The 22,705-nt window shown below is 33.9% G+C and overlaps 1 protein-coding gene across 1 annotated transcript in view; it reads left to right on the forward strand.

Annotated features, from left to right (window-relative positions):
- The window catches only part of Cdk5 (Cyclin-dependent kinase 5), a 111,288-nt gene that overhangs the window by 18,651 nt on the left and 69,932 nt on the right, over positions 1-22,705 (forward strand). The window contains exon 4 of the mRNA XM_085817880.1: positions 18,717-18,834. Within this exon, the coding sequence (XP_085674006.1) occupies positions 18,717-18,834 (118 nt within the window). The remainder of the gene's footprint in view (positions 1-18,716; positions 18,835-22,705) is intronic.

Raw genomic sequence — 22,705 nt, forward strand, 5'->3', positions numbered from 1 at the left:
TTCTAATATAAAGGGTGGGATACTGGAGTTTCTAAGCAAAAAGTGAAACATAAATATTTAAAAATTATTTCATTTTTTTCTAATGAAGAGCTCTTAAACAACTTTCTGCTTTTGTAGATGTGAATTCTTACGAGGCGTATTTGGAAACTTAAGTACCGTTTTGAAAAAAAAAAAAAAAAAAATAGTAAAACAATTTTTTCGAATCCAATTTTATTTTTACATGAAAATACATGTCTTAAACTATTTTTCAACATAGTTTCCGCCAATGATCAAGCTCTTGTCATAGCGGGTGACCAGTTTTTGTATACCATCGTCAAAGAAATTTCCAGTTTTGATAACCACGACTCTACAGCATTTTTCGTGTCATCGTCCGATCCAAAGCGCTTGCCTCCAAGCTCGCGCTTCATGTGCAGGAACAAGTGATAACATGAAATTTGTGGAAATGCCTCTGAAAGAGTTGTCATTGTGAAGCGTCTGTTCTCATGAATTGCTTCATCAACTTTCCTTACCAAATCATCGGTGACAACAGAAGGCCGACCACTCCGAGCCTCGGCGTGGACATTTGTTCGACCTGCATTAAACATTCTTACCCACTTTCTCACCATTCCATCACTTATCGCGTATTCACCATAAACTTCTGGTCACTTGATGATAAATTTTGGCCGGTTTAACATTCCTCGCGTTCAAAAATTTAATCACGGCACGAATCTCACCCTCAGCGGGAGAACTAATTGTCTTAAACGTTTTGAATGTGCACAGCAAACTGAAAACTCAACATAGAGCAACCAAAATTGCGACAATTGAAAGTCAGTGAACAAGAAAGACTAGTGCACATGCGCGGGACACCTACCACAGTGCTGCGACGGCGCTAGAATGAAACGGTACTTAGTTTCCGAATACGCTACATATATTAAACGGCTTGAAATTTAGTGACTTATCAACATTTCGGTGATTTTAATATCAGTTTCTATAAAAAGTTTTTAATTCGGAGATCTGGGAATTTTTCGTGGATTTATAAGGTATTTCTCCCGCCTTCATAGTGTAGTGGTTCTGCACACTGGGGCGGTATTTCAGAGGTCCGCGGTTAGATTCCTGGGAAAGTTGGTTGCTAATTTTTCATCTTGCATGCTTCCAAAAATTCCTAATGTCTCTATAGATTTTTTAAAAACATTATAACATTAATAAATTTAATTAAAATAATGGTGATATATTTTAATTACTGTATTTGATGGCATATAAGACGCCCTTTTTTTCCTAAATTTGGTCTCAAAAGAGTTACCTGCATCTTATACGTGAAGGACACAGGTTAACTTTCAATACTGAATGCTATTTTTAGCCCGGATAAAGGTCTAGACACTCATAAATTTTTCTACATCTGCCAAAATTATTTTGTGCATGTGTGAAATATCTGTCGCCAAAAAGCACCAAAGCTCGAAGCTGATGTTGAAGTTCGAACAGGTTCAACGGTCACATTACATCTATGGAGCCTTTCCTTCTTTACATAGACTTTCTTTGACTCAGCTGACACACGTGTCGGTATCGATGCTTCTCTGTATAAACGTGTCGGTATCAGTGCTTAAAACTATTTGTTTAAAAAAAATACCCTGGAAAATATGACTACAGGAAATAAGAGATTAAGCTATACAATTCAGTATAAACTAGGAGTGTTAAACTACTCCAAAGTGCTTGAAAACAGAGCAGCAGCAAGGCATTTCAGTCCACCACCTATCGAAAAAATTATATGTACTTGGCAACTGCAGGAAGATCAACTGAAGACTGCTAAAAAACAAAAACATAACCTTTGATGCCCAGCTTCATCTTGGCCTGAACTTGAAAATGCCGTAAAAATGTGCATGATAGATAAGAGGAAATCTGGGATAAATGTTTCAACCAAAATGATAATCAGTGAGGCCAAAGGATTTGCAGAAAAACAAGGGAATCGGAACTTTTCAGGGTCTGAGTGCTGGTGCTACAGGTTCATGAAAAGGCAAGGCTTATCAATGCACACATAAACAACTATTGCACAGAAAATGCCAGCAGATTATGAAGAAAAAATATTAGCATTTCATAGGTTTGTTATAAATGCATGCAAGAAAACTTCTTTTGAGCTTGGTCAAATAGGAAATATGGATGAAATTCCACTCACATTTGATGTACCATCCAACAAGACTGTGAGTATTAAAGGTCTAAATCAATAACCATAAAAACCACAGGTCATAACATGTTGTGCAGATGGCACAAAACTACCGCCGTTTTTTATATTGAAAAGAAAAACTCTTCTGAAAGAAAAGCTTCCAACGGTTGTAATTGTTCATGTTCATCCGAAAGGCTGGATGGACGAAGCTGGAATGAAACTGTGGTTACAGAATGTATGGGGCAAGGTGACCTGGTGGACTTAAGAAAACCCTCTCTTTTGGTTTTGGATCAGTTTAGCACCCATAGAACTGAAACCATAAAGAATAAAGCGAGAGAATTAAAAACCCAGATAGCTGTCATTCCTGGTGGACTGACTAGCCAATTGCAGCCTTTAGATGTATCGGTGAATAAGCCATGTTAAGGAAAAAGTGCGAGAACAATGGAACAAGTGGATAGGAGAGCCACATCACACCCTCATAAAGCCTGGAATGGGTTATGGGTTATTCAATTATGGCAAAGCACATGAGGGCTATCTGCCTAAATGGAGGGATGCCTTCGTGGAGGACTTTCTAAGGAAAACTGGCTCGTATACACATTACACATGGGGAAAACCACGAAAACGCCCATGCAGCCAGCCCGTTCACGGGATTCGAACCTCGGACCGAACTACCAGTGTTCAGCGTCTTTACCGCTCGGCCGCTGGTGGGCCCGAAGCCGAGAATGAAGCGGCCCTCTATTTCACAAGTGTGCAAAATGGGTAAAAAAATCTTAGGAGGACGTAAAGGCTGAAGTAATTGTTAAGTCCTTTAATGTGGAATGAACAGAATACGATGCATTATTCGAAGAAGGTGATACTAGCGATGACGGAAACAGTAGTAATGACGATATTCTTGTTTTCGATGATGATGGTAGTGAAAAATTTTTTATGGTTTTGAAAGTGATTAAAGTCTAATTTCATGATAGGCAACGTTTTCCTTGAATCTGTGTTTTCTGTTGTTTCTGCTTTATTTTGTATTATGTTTGATTGCTTGCCGTTCATTCATTTATTCATTATTGAAATTTACGTATCATGTTCAAAATAGCTTGCCGTTTGTTAATTTTCCTTAATAAAAATATGTTTGGTAATTGCATTCAATGATTGTTTATTTGGCTTTTACAAAAGGTGAGAACTAAAAGAAACCACATTTTAGGTTATTGTGGTACCGCGCTTTCGCACAGACCGTTGAAATATTTTTCCCTTGTGTTTGGCCTTCTATAATAATGGTGCGTCTTATATGCCGTCAAATACGGTACATTTAAGAAATAACATTAAAATAAACCATTTATATTTTTTTGCTGTCATATTATGAAGAGACATTACTTTCCATTTTGGTGATTTATTATACAGTATTTTGAATGTGAAAAATAAACAATATAATAAATGTTATAAAAAACAGTTTACAAAACAATTCTTAGAAAAAGCAAAATAGCTATGTAATTAATTAAAAATTTCTTTCTTCTAATTTTTTTCATTGTAAGAAGTTTTTCCTATGTAAATGTTTCAGAATTATCAGAATATGCATCAGTTTTCTCTATAAAATTAATTTCACACTTTTTCCCACTGTTTCTCCCCCCCCCCTACAAATATTTCTGGCCTTTTTTTCTATTAGAGAATTGCTAGGGCTAATTTTTATTTAGGATTTTAGACATTGCAACTTGGAAAGTTTAGAAGGATTTAAAGGCAAGATTTACAGGCCCACAATTCTAAAAGGCTTCCAAAAAAATGTGACAAAATAAAAAATATCTTCATTGTATTAACACATAATGAATGTATTTTACAGAAATTTTATGATGAATTGTGAAGAATATTTGGAAGGACAATGAAAATATAATGTTTGAATGTTGTACTTCCTGGTGCTGGAAGTCTTTTTCTTAACATATTTTTTCATAACATATTTTCTCAACTTTTCACTAGACACAAGCGTGAGAAATATAAAAAATGTTTCCAATCTTTTTGCATGGACAGTAATTTATAAAAAAGAATTTTTCTGGTAATAAGAAATTGAAAAGTGACAATTTAAAAGATTCACCTTATATGTCTCAATAGATCATACACAGGACTGGCACTGAGCATTTTCCCACCTGATGAAATCTCTCTGGTTCCTAAATTATGCTGCCAGTCCCTGTCCTAAATTCTAAAAGTTTTGCCGTTTCTGGATTTTGTTGCTCAGTGTGTCACTAAAATCTAAAAATTCTGCCTTATCGGCTCTGAAACCAGCTCTTAGCACATGTTATTTCATATTTATTCTGAATATTCATATTACTGAAGAAATGAAATTAGCAGCTTTAATTATATCCCAAATGCATTTAGTTTTTTAGAATAGCAGAAGTCTTTAATTCCAAAAATTCTAAAATGAAGACGAAACATATTGAAAGAAATTGAATACATAATGAGGAAGGAAATTATTTTTCAAAGATATGTATAGTTATTATTATGCAAATTAATCAGTTGCTTAGAATTTTAGCCTTTACTATAGCTTCCCCATTAATTATGTTCTGTCCATGTGTCATTTTCTTATTGAATGTCTGCATTGTAACCAACTTCGATTAAAGTATTTTATCAACTGCAAAATTATATATATATATATATATATTTTTAAAATTTTAATGCTATGTATTGTAATGTATCTCATATTATACTTTTGAATTTTAGCCCTGTTTTGTATTTGAAAAATCGTGTTAGTTTTATGTTTTGGTTTATGTCTGAATGTCTTGTCTTTTCACTTTGTTTGATTAAAAAACTGTGCTCTTCTCTTAAATTGTACTTGTGGCATACTTCTTTTGGATGTTTTAGGCTGCCAGGTAATCCACTATCACCGTCATCACTGAGTCTCGATGAAATACCATATTTCCAAGTGTATAAGACACTCCTTCTTTAAAAATTTCATAAAAACTGGGTGCATCTTTCTTTAAAAACTGGATGCGTCTTTTACAATGGTGGTGCTGGCGCAAGATTGTTGAGGAAACATATGGGGCAAGCATGTTAACCCTTAGCCAAAGCCTTTGCTTCTTTAAACAACTCAAGTGTCTAAAATTCTACAGCATATTTAAAAAAAATATATACGTATTTCGAATGCATATATTTATTAAACTGTATGACCATACGAATATGAACTTTACACACATATGTACAAACCTCTCAAGTTCAGATTACAGATGTTCAATATGTCCTCCATCAGCGATACGAACAATATCACATCAATACTCAAATTCCTTCCATACTCTGGCAAGCATGTCCGTTGTCACTGATGTTATGACAGTACGGATACGGTTCTTCACCTCTTTCAGGTTCTGTGGTAGTGGTGGTATATAAACGTTGTATTTAATGAAATCTCACATGAAGAAGTCACAGGGTGTCAAATACAGTGACCGTGGAGGCCAGCTGAGACATATAAGTCGCCAGCTCCTTGAAGACCAATCCAACAGTTTGGTAGAGTTTCATTCAGATAATCACGCACATGGCGAAACCAGTGGGGGAGGGCCCGTCTTGTTAAGAAATGGAGTTGTCTTCGTGCAGCCTCGGAAACAACCAGTTTTGTAACATAGCGAGATACTGCTGACCATGTTTCCATCAAAGAAGAATAGGCTATAAACAGATGATCGGGGTATCGCACAAAACACATTGATTTTGGGCGAATCTCTTACATGTTCAATGGCTGCATGTGTGTTCTGTAGGCCCCAAATTCGAAAATTGTGTTTGTTTACATGACTACTAACATGAAAAGTCGCTTCATAACTGAACACAATGCGTTGTGCAAAAATGTTATCATTGTCAATCGCATCAGTAATCTCATTACAAAGTGTCACACGTTTGCATTTGTCATAAAAATGCAGAGCCTGTAACAAATGTAACTTGTACGTCTTCATAACCAACCGACATCTCACAACACACCAAATTGTTGTTGTTGGCAGTTGTAACTCCCGACTGGCACAATGAGTTGATTTTGAAGGACTACATTGGAAAGCAGTTTGAATACGTGCACCATTTTTGTCGTGAACATGAGGCTGGGCAGAACTCTTTCCTTTACACGCACATCCTGTATTTACAAACTGTCAATACCATCTGCGAATGTTCCACCCATTCGGCGGATCACTATGGTACCTCAACTTGAAACGTCTTTGCACTGTAATCGCGGAATTGCGTGTACATGGATAAAATCAAAGGAGTGCGCAATGCCATTTTTGTGCAATTCGGGGATTTTTTCTTCTTTTAAGTGAAAATAAGTCGATGTGTACATGGATACCGAGTTTGTGCAGTTGTTGGTCTTTTTATTTTGGCTTTGTGTAGCGGTGATTTTTGTGCCAAAAATCGCCGCTTCGCAAGCCAAAATAACAAGTCAAAGAATTGCACAAAATCAGTATCCATGTACTGCCCATAATCGCCAAGTTTCGCCAAGGGGTACCTAAACTATACTTTTACCCAATAGAATAAATGCACTCTTTAAAATTCACTATATTTGTTTACCATAGCGACACTCTGGCGCTAGGTTCCCTTAGCAGCGTTATATTTTGTTCATATTGTAACTCAGAATGCACAAAATTTATATCATTAGAAGAATTATCTAATCATAACCACATGTTCTATTCAAATAATATAAAAAAGCTAGAGCGATGTATAAAAGAAATTAAGCAAACAAAACAAAAAAAGAAACAGTTTTTTTACAGACGATTTAGTATTTCTCATTCATTTAATTCAGTTCTCACTTCCCGACAAGGCAAAAATACATAAAAACTCAAAATATCTATATTAAAAATTACGAAGTAAATCTTAAACACTTTTTTTCTCAAAAAAATTCAAGAAAGGATTGAGCATAATTTAATTCGCAATAATAAATGAAGGCGTTGTCTTTGTTGTTGCGAAGCTTAGTCTCTCTAGATCTACTATCTACAACAAATCTATTCTGCTGTTTCAAATGTAAATAAATATGTCCACCATGTTATTTAAAAATTAGGCTTAACCGCACTTAAACAGCCTTTAAATTGTTGATATTTGTACAAATATCGCTTGCAGGTTTACGAAAGGCATAAAAACTTTAACCGGAAGATAAGAAAAACATAATTCAATCATTTTTAAAGCAAAAAATTTACAGTTTACAAACATATAAGAGTAAAGAAACTGAGATCACTGAGCCGATTAACAGAGTGGATATATATATATAAATATATTTATATATGTTTGGTGCAGCCGATTGCAACCAAAATACGAGGTGAACATCTACATGTTATAGTCTACAGTCCTATATAGAAATATCTACAGTCCTATATACAAAATTTCAACTTTCTGAGACTACTCGTTTTTGAGTTATGCGAAATACATTCGTACAGACGCCATGAAAAATTCTCTTCAGAATTCATTTTAAAGCAGTTTTATATTTTTTTGAAGGAAAAGAGTCTTTTATTCTGTCCTTACATTCAGATGTCATGCGAAAACATCGTTAAATTGCATTCGATAGCGGTCAAAATGGATATTTTCATTGAAATATGTTGCCGGAAACTTTTCGCGATTACAATACTTTTTTTTTACTTCATACAAGGAAGTAAAAATTCTATAACATTTTATTGACCATTCCTCTCACTTAAAATACTTACTTAGGTTAATGTTTATAGCCCTAAACTAGTGCATAATGTTTAATTTAGAAGTAAGGTGAAAAGTCATCGTAATGTGGTGCCATCTATCGATGCTAGATTTAACTAGATCAGTCATGTAAATAGATAATATAATGTACTATGTTTTGAAAGTCGTCGTAGTCTCGATGTGTAATTTTCAATATAATATGTTGATGTTTTTCTTACAAAATATAACTTTTCTTAATATCTATTAAAAATGTATAAATTTTCATTTCATTTTTCATTAATTTTATTATTATTTTTTTCCCTTTCATTCCTTCTCTTTCTCGTTTTTGGTTTAGCTACATGATACTGCATCCACCTAACAGAAGTAGGTTTGGTTTATGTAATTACGACAAAGCCAGAGGGCTATCTGCCTAAGGGGAGGGATGCCTTCAGGAAGGACTTTCTTACGAAAACTGGCTCGTATACACGTTACATAGGGGAAACTAAGGGCAGTCCGTTCGGGACATTCGAAATTTGGACCAAACTACCAGTGTTCTGTGACTTTATCGCTCAGACGCTATTGGGCCTATTAGAAATAGAGTGACCGTTTTACTTAATATAGAACCAGTCTCTTCCAATGAAAATTGCTCTTTTAGGCTAAATCTTTATAAAGATTTTGCTCGAAAATCTCCCAAACCTGAATACCGATATTTAGGGAATATTTAGGGAAGAAAAATGATTGTGTATACTATTCAAATATATATATAGAGAGAGAGAGAGAAGAACTGCGATATACGGTGTTTATCCTGGGGTTCTATCACCTGATGAGAGGAGAAAGATGATTGTGTGTGTAATATTATGATTGTGAGTACATAATATTATATACAAATTAGGTAGAAAAAGAGAAATTCTATGTATATTTTTACAATGTACTAAAACATGCACCATCCAATTCCGATAAATCATATTCAAAAGGCTTCCGTGCAACTTTAACACGATCCAAATCATTTAGTAGGTGCGGTTAGAAAATAAGAGTTGCATATCAGCAGCGTTTTCGATATATGAAGAGCGAAAAATGTAGTTTTTGCGGAAATGTATTTAGTTCTGAATAAAACAAAACCCTAAAGAATATTTTCTAAATGTAACATTATGCAATAGTTTATTGTTATAAACATTAACCTAAGTAACTATTTTAAGCGAGAGGCGTGGTCAATAAAATGTTACAGAATCGAGCTTTTAATTACCTTAATATGAAAGCATTAAGAAGAGCCAGATTGGAAAATTAATATCATTAAGTAAACAAGAAAAATTATTAATGATGTGAGAGTGTTCAAAAGAACTTAGTTGATTAATGAAGAAGCTTTACAGATAATTTTTGAAAATCCCATATGTAATTAAGTGACCGCCGTACTTAAGTAAAAAAAAAAATTCTTTTTTCCTTTCGATATTTAATTCATATTCCCTGATGAAAAATTTTGGCGCTTTTATAATTGGGCCAAAGCACATATGAGATCTTTAAGAATCGAAAAATGAATTTTATTGATAGGTGAAAAAATGATTTAAATATAAAACTTGTGGAGAAGTCGAGAAATTTTGTAATTGATAGTAAGTTTGAATAATTATTGGGTACGTGTCAGCTAAACGTCACTATCGGCTTAGTGTGCTGTTGACTAAATGACTTGACAGTTAAGTGTCCCGTAGCTAAATGTCGTGACGGCTAACTCTCTGTGTTGGCCAAATGTCCTGTCGGCTAACTGTCCGTGTCAGCTAAAAGTCTTATTGGCTAACTGTCCGTGTCGGTTAAGTTTCCTTGTTAGCTAAGTGTCCTTATCAGCTAAATGTCTTGTCGGCTAACTGGTGTTGGTTAAGTGTCCCGTCAGCTAAGTGTCCGCAACCGAAACTAGACTATGTATTCGTTTCACCAGTAGCCGAGCCGAGGCGCAGTGATCGATAGTTAGGACAAAATAAAACTTTGTAATATGTATATTCTTTTTAGAACACTATGTATTTGAAATTCACAATAATTTCATCCTCCCCCTTCATTAATGAACAGTGTCGGGTAAATGTTTAAAATGGTATATCTTCTAGTTTCTAACAAAGGAGCTTCCATTTGAGGGTATACTTTTAGTCACCTTTAAGACAGAGAACCATAAAATTATTCTTTTAAGATGATACTGTCTACAATAAAAATGAATTGATACAATACACTTGGGGAAACTGCACCTTAGGCTATTGTGTACTTTAAGGGGTACGCTGATGAGATCCAGCTAATAGTTAGGAGTTCTGATAGTGACAACGAGTTGTGTGCTGACTAAATGTTGAGTTTGGTAACTTTGTATATTTTTCTTCTATTAAATTATAATCCAGCAAGCTAATATCAAGGTGTGTCTTATACAAGTGAAAATACAGTAAATTCCTACATAGGCTTAAGTCACTACTTTTGCATTGTGCACCTGCTATGCATTTTGGCTGGTTTTTTTAATCATAAAATATTTTTAGTTATAAAAATAGTTTATAGATGACAAAACCATATTATGTGGCAGGTAATGGCCAATTATAAATCATCACTTACCATATATCAAAAAGCTTAGCAGGTGCATAAGGATATCATTTACAGAGTCTGTGTTTAGAAATTTCTTCTTGTCTAAATGATGATCCTGAAGCATAATGCCAGTCTGAAAGGTTACTATGCTCTTTCATATTCAGTTATTAATATTGCGTGTGCATCATTATTTTCAAGACTTGTATATTCCTTGAGAAATAAAGACCTTGTGTTGAAGTGATTTAGAATTATTAAGTCATAAAATCTAAAATTGAATTGTTTATTCCATTTAAACACTGAAATGATAAAGTTTGTTGGTGTAAAAATTGTAAGTACAGTAGATGCCTGATTATCCGCACCTGCCGCACAAAGTTTTTTTTTTTTTTTTTTTTTACAAGCATAAAGCAAAGAAAATTAAAATGTTCACGAAACTGAGCGAAACGTTAAATTTGCTACAGGGTTCGTAGCGGTCCTTACAAGTGCTTATAAGTCCTTATATTTGAAAATAAAATATAAAGGCCCTTATAGGTGCTTACATTTTCTTTAAAGCCCTTATTTTTTGTTTTTAGTGCTTATTTTTTGCTTTTAGTGCTTTTTTTAATCCTTTTTTTTTTTAAATGAACTCGCATTTTTCCTTGTACCAAAGCCGAAACTAAACAACTTTTCTTCCTAATATCAGGGTTGCTACGCTACCTGGAAAACCGGGAAAAGTCAGGGAATTCGAAAATTGACCAAAATATTCAGGGAAAATTCAGGGAATTTAAGTATTTTTGTCAAAATCTGGAAAAGTCAGGGAAGTTCATACAACGATCCCGCCAAAAAAAGCGATTTTTGCGCCGACGTCGGAAGAGGTAACTTTTTTGGCGAATTATGGTATCACGTGAGTGTCATTCGGGTAGCTGGCATAGAGCCAATTTTCGCAGCTCCAATTTGATTGTCTTTTAGAAAGGCAAAGCAACTTTTGGTTTCCAATATTCTCGAGAATCGCATGTGCAGTGCATGAACTAAAGAAAGTACCTGTTCTCGTATAAAACAAAATGGGTTTAATCCTAGTATACGGTACCATGGAGGTTAGAATCAAAGAATATGTATTGTAAAGAAGGAAAACCTCTCTGCAACAGACGTGGCTGTGGCTCCGTTCCATCATAGAGGGAAAACAGCTGTGCATGTCTGATATATCTGTCGCCAAAGCTCGAAACCGGTGTCGAAGTTCGAAGGTCACGTTATCAAGAGTTCATAAAATGAATATCGTTTAAAATTTCTTTAACCACTTGCGCTAAAAAGACGTGCCACGCACGTCAAGATGTTTTTGTCTCAAACCGCGAGCGACGTGAACACCACGTCGATAAGCATTTATCGCAAAAATGAAAATAACGTGGTGCACACGTCGCCTAACAACGAAATTGTTAAATTTCTCGAGTTACAGCTCTGGATTGCACTCGCAGATGCGGAGCGGCGTAAATGAGAGACTTTACCGCTTGTTATATTGTAGCGCACGGCACCGCAACCGTGAAGTTTAGTCTTAGCGCAAGTGGTTAAACTCTAAAGAGAAAGAGAATATTTTTTTGCGCAAGTAAATTAATTCATAGATTAGTTATTTTCAGGGGGGGGGGAAACTACGAAAATCCGTTTTTAAAATTATTGCGAAAAATCCAAGAAGAAACGTCCTTTGATAAAACGTTTCTTCTTGGATTTTTCGCAATAATTTAAAAACGGATTTTCGTAGTTTTCTTTTTGTCAAAAAGCGTTTCTTCTTAACACGTGATTCTCAATTTCCTGTATACATCGCGGAGAGGGAAATTCTGGCCGCCAGGTTCCGTCGCCAAATCCCTTGGCAAATTTTACCTCCGCATTCTAGCGGCGTAATACCATTTTACTTGTATGGAACCTTTTCTTCTTTACATAGACGTTGTTTGGTTAGAATAATAATGGGATTTGGCGACATCTTGATGCGCAGTAAACGGGTCATTTTGGTCTTGGCGACAATTTTCAAAATCGTGCCAAAGCCTTACCGTATACTAGAATTTTACCGCAAAATCTTTTTAAACCTTTTTTTTTTTCTTTTTAATAAATACCTTGCCATTTTGCAGTAAAATAAAAAAATAGTAATCAGTCATCTAGGCTAGCCATGTAATATAACTATATTCGCTAAAATATCGTTGATTATTCTAATTCAATTTTTAAGTAATTATTTTTATGTTATTCATATAATTTAATGTTGCTTCTTCCCTCTAAATTTATTTATTATTAGTAAATAATATTTCCAAATTTCAGGAAAATTTCTCTGGCATAATCCTGAAATTAATTATAGCAGTATGATGACATACCATCACGAAATTTAATGCACATATTTTTTCCTTATGTATGCTGCGAAATAAATATAAAATACTTCAATTTATTAAAATAGATTTCTTTCTTTCGTTTAGCTGCAGAATGTCTGCGAAAAAAAGCCTTATTTTATTCCAGATTGGGAAGATTCTAATTTCAATCTTCAGTGGAGAAAACAACAACTATTATTATTTATTATTATATTTGTGTTTTCAAGTGTTAAGGTGCCTTTTAAGAACATACCTCACGCAAATTAAATTTACCTAAAATCTAACCTAACTATTTAGCATTGTGTTGTGATTTATAAGGACCGGATTAGCCTCGTGTTGAACTGGTGATGATCATGAGTAATAATTAAATAAAACATACATTTGTTATCCAATATATATATCTTAAATTTTATTAAGTTTCTTAAGTGGAAAACTAAACAAAATTATCAAACAAAGTATACCAAGAATAATTAAGAATAAATGTCCTCTGGGATTTATTAAATAATTAAGTGAATTTGCTACACAATACAAGTAATAAATACCATAATTAATTTACCTCTTAGCACAGCCAACGTACATTACGCCGATAGACTGGAATTTTCTTGAAACACACCTGGAAAACCTGGAAAAGTCAGGAAATTTCATTCTCCTGTTTGAGTGGCAACCCTGTAATATGCAACATCAGATGGTGAATCATACTCCCGGAAATTGCTTTTCCACCCTTTCTCTGCATTAACGTAACCTATGGTGCGCACGTGAGTATAGACAGGTGCACGTCGTTCTATTGGTGAAAGAATTGCGAAAACGGTAGAAAATTCGGTAGTCTTTTCCTCCAATCCTAATGCTACACACATTTGAATTTCTGTCAAGATTTTAATAATTTGCATTCTCGTTCCGTGTGCTCAGTTCATATTCGTGTTTATTATGATTGTTATGCTTATATTATGAGTATATGCATGAATATTTATAATATAGTTGCAGTAACTGGTGAAGTATAGATAAACTTCCAGAAAATGGATGTGTTTTTACACAGATTAGCTTTCTAAGGAATGATATTCAGAATGGCTTAAATAAAAGGAAAGTAATCAAATAGTCAAAAGAATCCCCCCCCCCAATTCATTATACAGTACGGAGGTTAAAGAACGGCTACAATCTCCCCCACTCCTCTTTTTCCAGTTACTACCCGGAATATTCAGCAATTTTCGAGTATGCGGGTTAGTTAAGCTTTTACTGTTAAAGGATGACTACATGAAGCAATTTCCCGTCTTCTGATTTCAGAAATGTGCCTCTTTTTTACTTAAATTACTTTGCTTGGAATATATGTTAAGGGCAAACTGTTATGCAATGAAAATTTAGAAAATGTTCAGAATTTTGATTTAAGTTAAATTATTTAAATATTAATATGAGTGGAAAAATAAATTGTATTTATTATTAGGTGCCAAACGAATACAGTTAATATGGCTTATGATTATTTATTTTCTATATTTTGAACTGACATTTCATCATTAAATCTGGTAATATAGTTTAGTTCTGCATAGTTTTTTTTTCCTCTCGTTGTAAACTAATTCTGTAAATTGAACTGTCATTTAAAATTTAAAAAAAAAGTTAATTGTTTTCCATGGTTGAGGTAATGCTCGTTCTCTTAATAAATATTGCATTGCTCATATTTTAAATTACAAGTCTAATTTTTCTTTTAAGGTTATGCAGTTGTGTATAATGTAATTAGACAGGTGCTTATTTTTTCCTTAAAATGTACTTGAAAAGTGCTTATAGATGCTTATTTTTTTAACTAAAATGTGGCTACCAACCCTGTTGCTAACATCGTGCTTATTTATGGCAAATATATCCCAGGCCTTCTCGGAAACTTCTCCTCTGATAAGTAAGTGATTTCTTACTCACCCTTGCAGTGCCCGCTCCACAACCCTCTCTCGTCTTAAACTTACTGACATGTCCACTTCCTCCCACTCATTATTGTTAGTTTAAGCCTGATAGTGTTTGCCAACTGATTGGAGTTGATTATTGTGTTCAGTGCTTGTGCTTTTTGGTTTTGTTTTTTCTTTACCGATTTAAAATGTCTGGAAAACGAAAGAAGGTTGTGTTGACGATTGCGCAAAAACTAGAATTAATTCCAAAGTAGCAAACGGCGTTACAAGGCAGCAGATGGAATTGGATTACAGAATCACGGAAACAACAATGCGTGATATTCTAAAGCAAGAAGACAAACTGGTGAACTTTGCATCAGTGTCGGACAGTGCTTCCGCAACGAAAACACGAAAAACTATGAAGGGTTCTACCTTTGATGAGCTAGACACGGCATTGACAGAGTGGTTAGCTAAAGTTCGAAAAGAGGGTACTCCTGTAAATGGTCCTATCATTGCGGTGAAGGCAAAAACCTTTTTTGAGTTGTTAGGCCTGAAAGGCAATTTTGATGCGTCTTCTGGCTTCTTGACTCGTTTTAAGCAGCGACTTGGAATTTGAGAAATTGGACTTCATGGGGAGAAACTTAGTGGTGACCAACTAGCAGCCGACGATTTCCACCATGAATTTGAAGAATTTGTTTTAAAAGAAGAGCTATCTTTTTAACAAATTTACAATGCCGACGAATCGGGACTTTTGTGGAAATGTCTTCCCACTCGCACTTTAGCATTTGAAAAGGAAAGTAAAGTGGCGGGTCATAAAAGCAGCAAGGAAAGGATCACTATCATGTCTTGCAGTGACGCTACCGGTGGACATAAACTTAGACTTGTTGTCATTGGAAGTAAAAAAAAAACTGAGATCTTTCAAAGGCACAAGGATAGAAAATTTGCCCGTTGATTACTTTAACAAACAAAACAAAAATAAGAGGGGATGGATGAACCGAAACATTTTTTAAGAATGGTTCAAAAAAATCTTTGTCCTTCAAGTGCGTAAACATCTTAAATCGAAAACCTGCCTGAAAAAGCTGTGCTATTGATCGACAACGCACCTTCTCACCCAGCAACAAGCGTGCTAAAGTCTTCTGATGGACAAATTTTTGCAAAGTTTCTCCCCCCAAACGTTACTGCGCTAATCCAACCCATGGACCAAGGAGTCATTGAAACAATGAAGAGAACATACCAAACCAAGCTGCTAATGACCAAAATTGAAGAAGGTTATGATCTGAAAGAGTTTTGGAAACACTACACAATCTTGGACAGCATCTATGATATTGCATCTGCACGGGATTCAGTGAAACCGTCAACCCTCATAAAATCATGGAGAAAACTCATGCCTAATGTTGAAGCCAGCAACAACCTAACCCCTTTGCGTAACCTTTAGCGTTTTGTGTGTTACCTTTATTGTGTGAGGAAGAGAATGAAGATGTAGACATGCCTACGCCAACTCTTGTCGATATGGTGAAAACAGTTCCGGGCGGTGATGCTGAAAACATTAACGAGTGGTTGGAGTGTGACGTCAACAAACCTGGCTTCGAACGCTTGACAGGAAATTGTGAAGAAAGCAAGGGGAGAGAACGAAGGAGAGTGAAGTGAAGGCGGAGAAGAACCCACTGTGCAGATGCGGAAGACTCACGAAGCGGCTTTACAACAAATTGAAGGACTGCTGAGCTATTTGGGAGAACAAGACGACTTTGAACAAGACGGAGTTGGCGAAGAAACTTATGTTACGAAAAATGCAATCTCGGATCAAGAGAAAATGCTTCCAAAGCAAGAAGCAAACACAAATGACTGATTTCTTCAAAAAGGTGTAGTTTTACAATTATGCTTTTGTAATTACATAATGCATTACAGTATTAAAACAGTACATATGTATTAATTTTTCTGTGTATCCTTGATGCCTCTCGTAAGTACAAAGCACTTTTCCGTTTTCATTAACAAAATGCATTTTAGGTTAATTTTGAGTGATATTCTAGAATATTAAGCGTTAGTTAAACATTTCCTGCTGTTTATTTCACATTTTATTGTACATAAAATGATTTTTCAAAGTTGGAATGACTATTTTCTCTTTTGCTATACCCATTTTTAGCTTATTTCGAATTATCCCCGTTTTTTATTATCCGAGGCGGGCGCGCCACCCAATTCTGCGGATAATCGGGAGTGTACTGTATATTTTTTATGCTTCCTCTCCCTTGCAAGATATGAAAGGGGGGTGGAACGTACTTCATTTTGGGACAACAGTTCAAAATATGTTACTGTATTTATTACATTACATTTTGCCTAATGTTTTCCAGTTGTTTGAACAGATTCATATAGCAGGCACTTGAAATGATTTGTGCTCTAATTAAAAATATTTAAAATTTTTAAATGTGTAGAACTCCAAAAATCTTTGACAATTTAGTCAGCTAATGTTTATTGTTTATAGTAATTACAGATCATGAATTTACAAATTTTTCCGTTCATATAAATACGCCTTTGCGTATTGCATTTTCTGCACTAAGAATTTAAGAACTGGGGAAATTCAATATTACCACTATTATGTGTATGAAGCATAAAAGATTTGGTTTGGTTTCTCTGAGTATCACAGCTGTAAGAGGAGGGATGCCTTCCTGAAGGATTTTCTTAGAGAAACTGACTCGTATCTACATTGCATAGGTGGAAAACCACAAAAACAGCCATGCGGCCAGTCGATTTGATTGGAATCAAACTATCACTATTTAGTGACTTTACCATTCGGCCGCTGGTGGGCCTTGGTTTAGAAAGCGTGATAAGAATAATGCAGTATATTTGTGCGAAATGAAATTAATAAGTGGTCAAATCTTAAATATTCTCTAACTTAAATCCTTAGCAGTTCTTGAATCCTTTGTATGAGAATAATAATAAAAATAAATAAATAAATAATAAAATAATCTGAAAGTTTTGAATTTTATATTACGCGCAAAGGGGCGTTTTTTTTTTTTTTTTTTTTTTTTTTTTTTTTTTTTTTTTTTCAGATTTTACATTATGTCAAAAGGGTTTTTTTTTTAGCGTTTTGTGTGTTACCTTTATTTATTAAATATCATATTCTTCACACTTCAACCATAAAATTCAGTTCAACAGCAATATCACAATAATTAAAAGAGCATATCTTTAGAATTTAAGATGCACAGTCTCTCGCGCTGCAGATAAACAAGTCCCCCCCCCGTACAATGTTCCCATTACCGTTGTTTTATCACAATGTGAGAAACAGTGGCGTAGCTAGGGTGGGGCAAGGTGGGACATCTGTCCCCGGGCGCAGCATACAGGGGGCTCCAAATTGATGCTACAAAATTTTTTAATGGTATGTTTTCCATTCTTAGCACACAGAAAGGGGCGCAAATTCTGCAGTCATCCCTGGGCGCTGAAACTCCTAGCTATGCCACCGGTGAGAAAAATACATACATTCATGCAGATTCTTCATTATTTAATTTAAGTATAATGCATGATTCAAATATTTGGTGGCAACAATTTAAAAAGTTATTTGCTGTTTATAGTGAATCAACGCAAATGCCAAGACGAATAGCCCTTCTGAGCAAATTGTCTGTTTGGGGTTTTAAAGAAGAAAAAAAGTAGAACTAAAAATCTGTATTTAATAGAAACAAATTTAAGAATAGCTTTTTTTTTTAAATACTCTGATATTTATTAAGGAAATACAAAATAAATTTAATACAAAAAAACTTAGTAAAAAAATAGACACATTTAAACCTCTTAAATACTTATTCTTATTTCCTCTAATTAAGGCAATTAAAATAGATTTTTGTAACAATTGAAATTATAATATTTCAGAATTTTTTAAAATCAAAGCAGGTATTTTAGGAGTTAACTAGAATAGATAATACTAAATATGGAACTTAAAAAACTTTCATGAAAATTAAGAGCTCTTAGGATTACCACAAGCTTATATTGGTTATCTCAACTGGAATTTCAGCAATTGTATTCTTTTTTAAATAAATTCTTCTTTTATACTTCACTAAAATTAAATTTTTCAAAAGCTTTGAATTAAGATAAATTGTTTGATAAGTTTTTATTTTGGAATAGAAATGAAGAGAAAAGTGCAGAGATATGAGATTATTGAGTTTCAAAAATTCAAATCTTCCATTCCAGTATAAAATATCTTATATTAAAATATAAATATATGAAGTTCTTTTCTTTACTTTTAATATATTTAAATTGACATACTTTTACCTTTTCTTTTAGACTGCATGATGTTTTGCACAGTGAGAAAAAATTAACATTAGTTTTTGAACATTGTGACCAAGATCTAAAGAAATACTTTGATAGCTTAAACGGAGAAATTGATGCTGATGTTGTAAAGGTATGGTTTTCCTTTTGTTAGTTATCAAATTCAAGTGGTTATAGTTTAAAAATGTTTTAAAATAGTACCTATTGTTATAGTTATATCAAAAAAGCATATCCTATTAAAAGACGACCGTGTCTCGGACTCTCCTTGTGCTACTGCTGTGTCTGCTTTTAAACTATTGACTAGACATGACTACCTTCCTTGGTGCTCATTTGTTTTATTTTAATCTGACTGCCTCACCTTTATTTGCTTTGTGTGATTCTGGATTTAAGAGTTTGGACTGTATTGTAAAGAAGTATTGAAGAGAGCTCTTTGCCTAATGACCAGGCATTTGATAAATAATTATTAAGCCAATAATGCCATCCCTGACTGTTTTTTTTTATGATTATCATGGGAACACTAAAAGCCATTCTGAATTCTAGAATTTTGGAAGGCTAAAGACTTCAAGATCAAGTAAAGCAAATATATTAGGTGCGACACAGAAAACATGAGACTGGTCCAATAAATCTTTGTACTTACAGAATCAGTTCTCTGTGACATTATCACCTTCAAAGTAGTCCCCTTCAAATTCACATATTTCTGCATTCAGTGCTGCCATTGCTGGTAACAGTTCTGAAACAAGGTTTTTCGAAGACCCTTCTGGAGATTCTCGGTTTTTGCCTGAACCTCTTCAACTGAGGTAAAATGCCTTTTCTATAAGCAAGATTTAACTTTAGGAAATAAAAAAAGTCGCATGGAGCCAAAGCAGGTGAATAAGGAGGATGCCCCCCCCCCCATCACAGAAAAGTTTTTGCTGGTCAGAAACTGCTTGACAGATGGCTTTGTGTGAACGGGTGCATTGTTTTGGTGCAACAACCATCCAACACTCCACAACCATGGCCTTTTTCCCTAATTTTTTCTCGAAGCCTTTTTTTAGTACTTCAGTGTATTATTGATGACAGCATACAGTATACACATAAAAAACATTAACAAGTGTTAGTTCTAAGAATTTTTTATTTTGAAGGCATAAACATTTAAATATCGTTTAAAATTTTGTAAAAAGACAATAAATTTGTAAAAAGACGTTAATTTAAGAATTTACTATGCTTTCATGGTTCAACATCCTGATTCGCCGGTTCATATCACTTGTCACCAAGTGATCTCATCTCACGCAAACTACATTACAAAAATCTAAATATCTCAGTATTATCTACATTAATTTCAAGTTAAATCTTTATTTGGATTATAAGTTTAAATGCATGAATTATTTCAATTCGTACGAATAGCTTACTCAGAAATTATGTAAAACCACAGTGCTTTACTTCGCTAGTGCATTCTCATTAGAATTTATGAATTTAGCCCTTGACTTTGCCTTTTCTATATATTCCGCCTTCGGGTGAGCGGTGTGATGGTATCCTAATTGACTTAATTAACACGAATGGACTCAGGGCATAAAATTGAACTATTTGGTAAAAATTCTTTCTAATTGTATGCCAGTATTGAAAGAAACAAGCAATCTGATAAGAAATGGCCGCGACTTGTTTCGAAAGTGAGGCGTAAAATGTTACCAGCAAGGATATTCTGCTTGGCATCAGTTGTACCATTACTGCTGACTTTATCACCTGCGCCGGGAAAACGGAAAAGTACCCCCTCCCCCTTTTTTTAAAATTTAGCAGGATTCATAAAGAGGCTGAGATAACTATGGGAATAACAAATTGATGGAATTTCGAATTCTAAATAATGCCCACCAGATATTTAAAATAGAAGTAAAATAAATCTGCATAATCAAACTTCTGATAACAGAAATGTGTTTCATTGCCAAAAATGCTAATAAATTGTTGTTGGTGTATCACTACCCAAATAAGATGCATAATGTGGAAAATTAACTATATAATTCAAATATTGTTAATAGTCTAAGGAACACATAGTATTTCTAGTCTGGTGTAAAGGAAAGTTCTGAAAACAAATTTCTGTTGAGTGGTTTTAGGACTTTTTCCTTGTGTAATAATTCTTTTCTCATCTTTTTAGCTAGTTTTGTTGGTAAGTTATTATGGTTCAAATCTTTTTTGAATAAAGCCTCATGAAAAACTTTGATTCATTATTCAAGCAGTTGAAAAATGTAGTTTGAAGGTAGAACACAAACAACATTTTTTGTTGTTTGTGATTAAAAGCACTTTCTTTAATTGGTATAAGAATAACTGGCAGAACTCGTGCAATAATTGAAATTTTACTGTCATGAAAGTAACAGAGGAGTGTATATTTTAAAATAATGCAAGCTCAGTTGTAATGTTTATAATATTGATTCAAGAACTATTTAGTGGGAAATTCCCCATTCTGACCTTAAAAAAGATTCAAAGTATTTCTTAATTTATCCTGAATAAATAAAAATCTGCAGAATAATATTATTTGAAATCCAGCTGTACTTGCTGGCAGTATCATTGTCATGCAAATCAGAATTATGAAAGCTTTATTTGTGATTTTTTTCTTTAAACTAGACCAATGTGCAGATTGAATTATTTTGTACGACTTCATTCAGGAATACTGTAGATCTGATGTTGGCTTAAAAAAAACTGCAATATGAGGTGTAAAATGTAGTTTTAACCATTAAGGAGTTCCATTTCTTGATTCTTGCTGGATGATTTAAGTCCCATGTATTGTAATTTAAACATATAAGCTATGATAAGTTATTGTTCATGGTACTTAACATATTTTCTTGTGGACCATGAAAGTTTGCGGAAATCGCACTAAGAGTGAAGGAACAGATTGCTCATTATTTATTTATATAATAAAAGATTTCTGTTTATGTAATGAGATAATCAACAGATACAAGCTACAAAAAAGGCCTGTAAAAACTTTGAGATTATCTGACAAAGAAATTTATTAAAACTAGTACCATTGATTACAGTCGTAAATAATCTATAATAGAATATAAAATAAGGAAATTGACACCTTCTGTTAGAAACTTAATGCGGCATAAATTCACTTATATATAAATTTACAATAAATGATGTTGTTTTTATTGTGCCATTTTTTGATGAATTCCACTGTCTTTTAATGTTCTGATATATATTATCAGTATAACTAGTTCTGCAACCTTGAAAGTACTCCATTCTTTCCTGTTTTAAGGAAGGCAGGTCCCAAATTTTAGTCCTTTTTACTTCCTTGTACGAAGTAAAAAGGAAGTATTGAAATCGCGAAATGTTTCAGGGAGCATATTTCAATTAAAATATCCATTTTGACCGCTATTGAATGCAATTTACCGATGTTTTTGTGTGATATCTGTACGTAAGAACAGAATAAAAAACTTTTCCTCCAAAAAAAAATTATAAAACTGCTTTAAAATAAATTCTGAAGAGAATTTTTCGTGGCGTCTGTACGAACGTATGTACGTACGTATCTCGCATAAGTCGAAAATGAGTAGCCTCAGAACGTTGAAATTTTGTGTATAGGACTGCTATAACATGTAGATGTGCACCTCGTATTTTGGTTGCAATCGGCCACACCAAACGTATATAAATATATTTATATATATATCCACTCTGTTACCCGGCTCAGTGATCTCAGTTTCTTTACTCTTATATGTTTGTAAATTGTACATTTTTTTGCTTTAAAAATGATTGAATTATGTTGTTCTTATCTTCCGGTTAAGGTTTATGCCTTTAGTAAATCTGTATGCAATGTTTTTAGAATTATCAACAATTTTAAAGTTGTTTAAGTGCTGCTAAACCTAATATTTTTTTCATGGCAGCCATTGCTTGTTTACATTTGAAACAGCAGAGTAGTGGATTTGTTGCCAATCTAGAGAAATGTAGCTTCCCAACAACAAAAATAACGTCTTCATTTATTATTGCGAATTAAATCATGCTTAATCCTTTCTAAAATTTTTTCGAGGAAATAAGTGTTTAAG

This window comes from Stegodyphus dumicola, chromosome 1 (assembly GCF_044657685.1).
Source record: "Stegodyphus dumicola isolate Sdum_Otavi_A_Nest chromosome 1, ASM4465768v1".
NCBI classification, from domain to species: Eukaryota; Metazoa; Arthropoda; class Arachnida; order Araneae; family Eresidae; genus Stegodyphus; species Stegodyphus dumicola.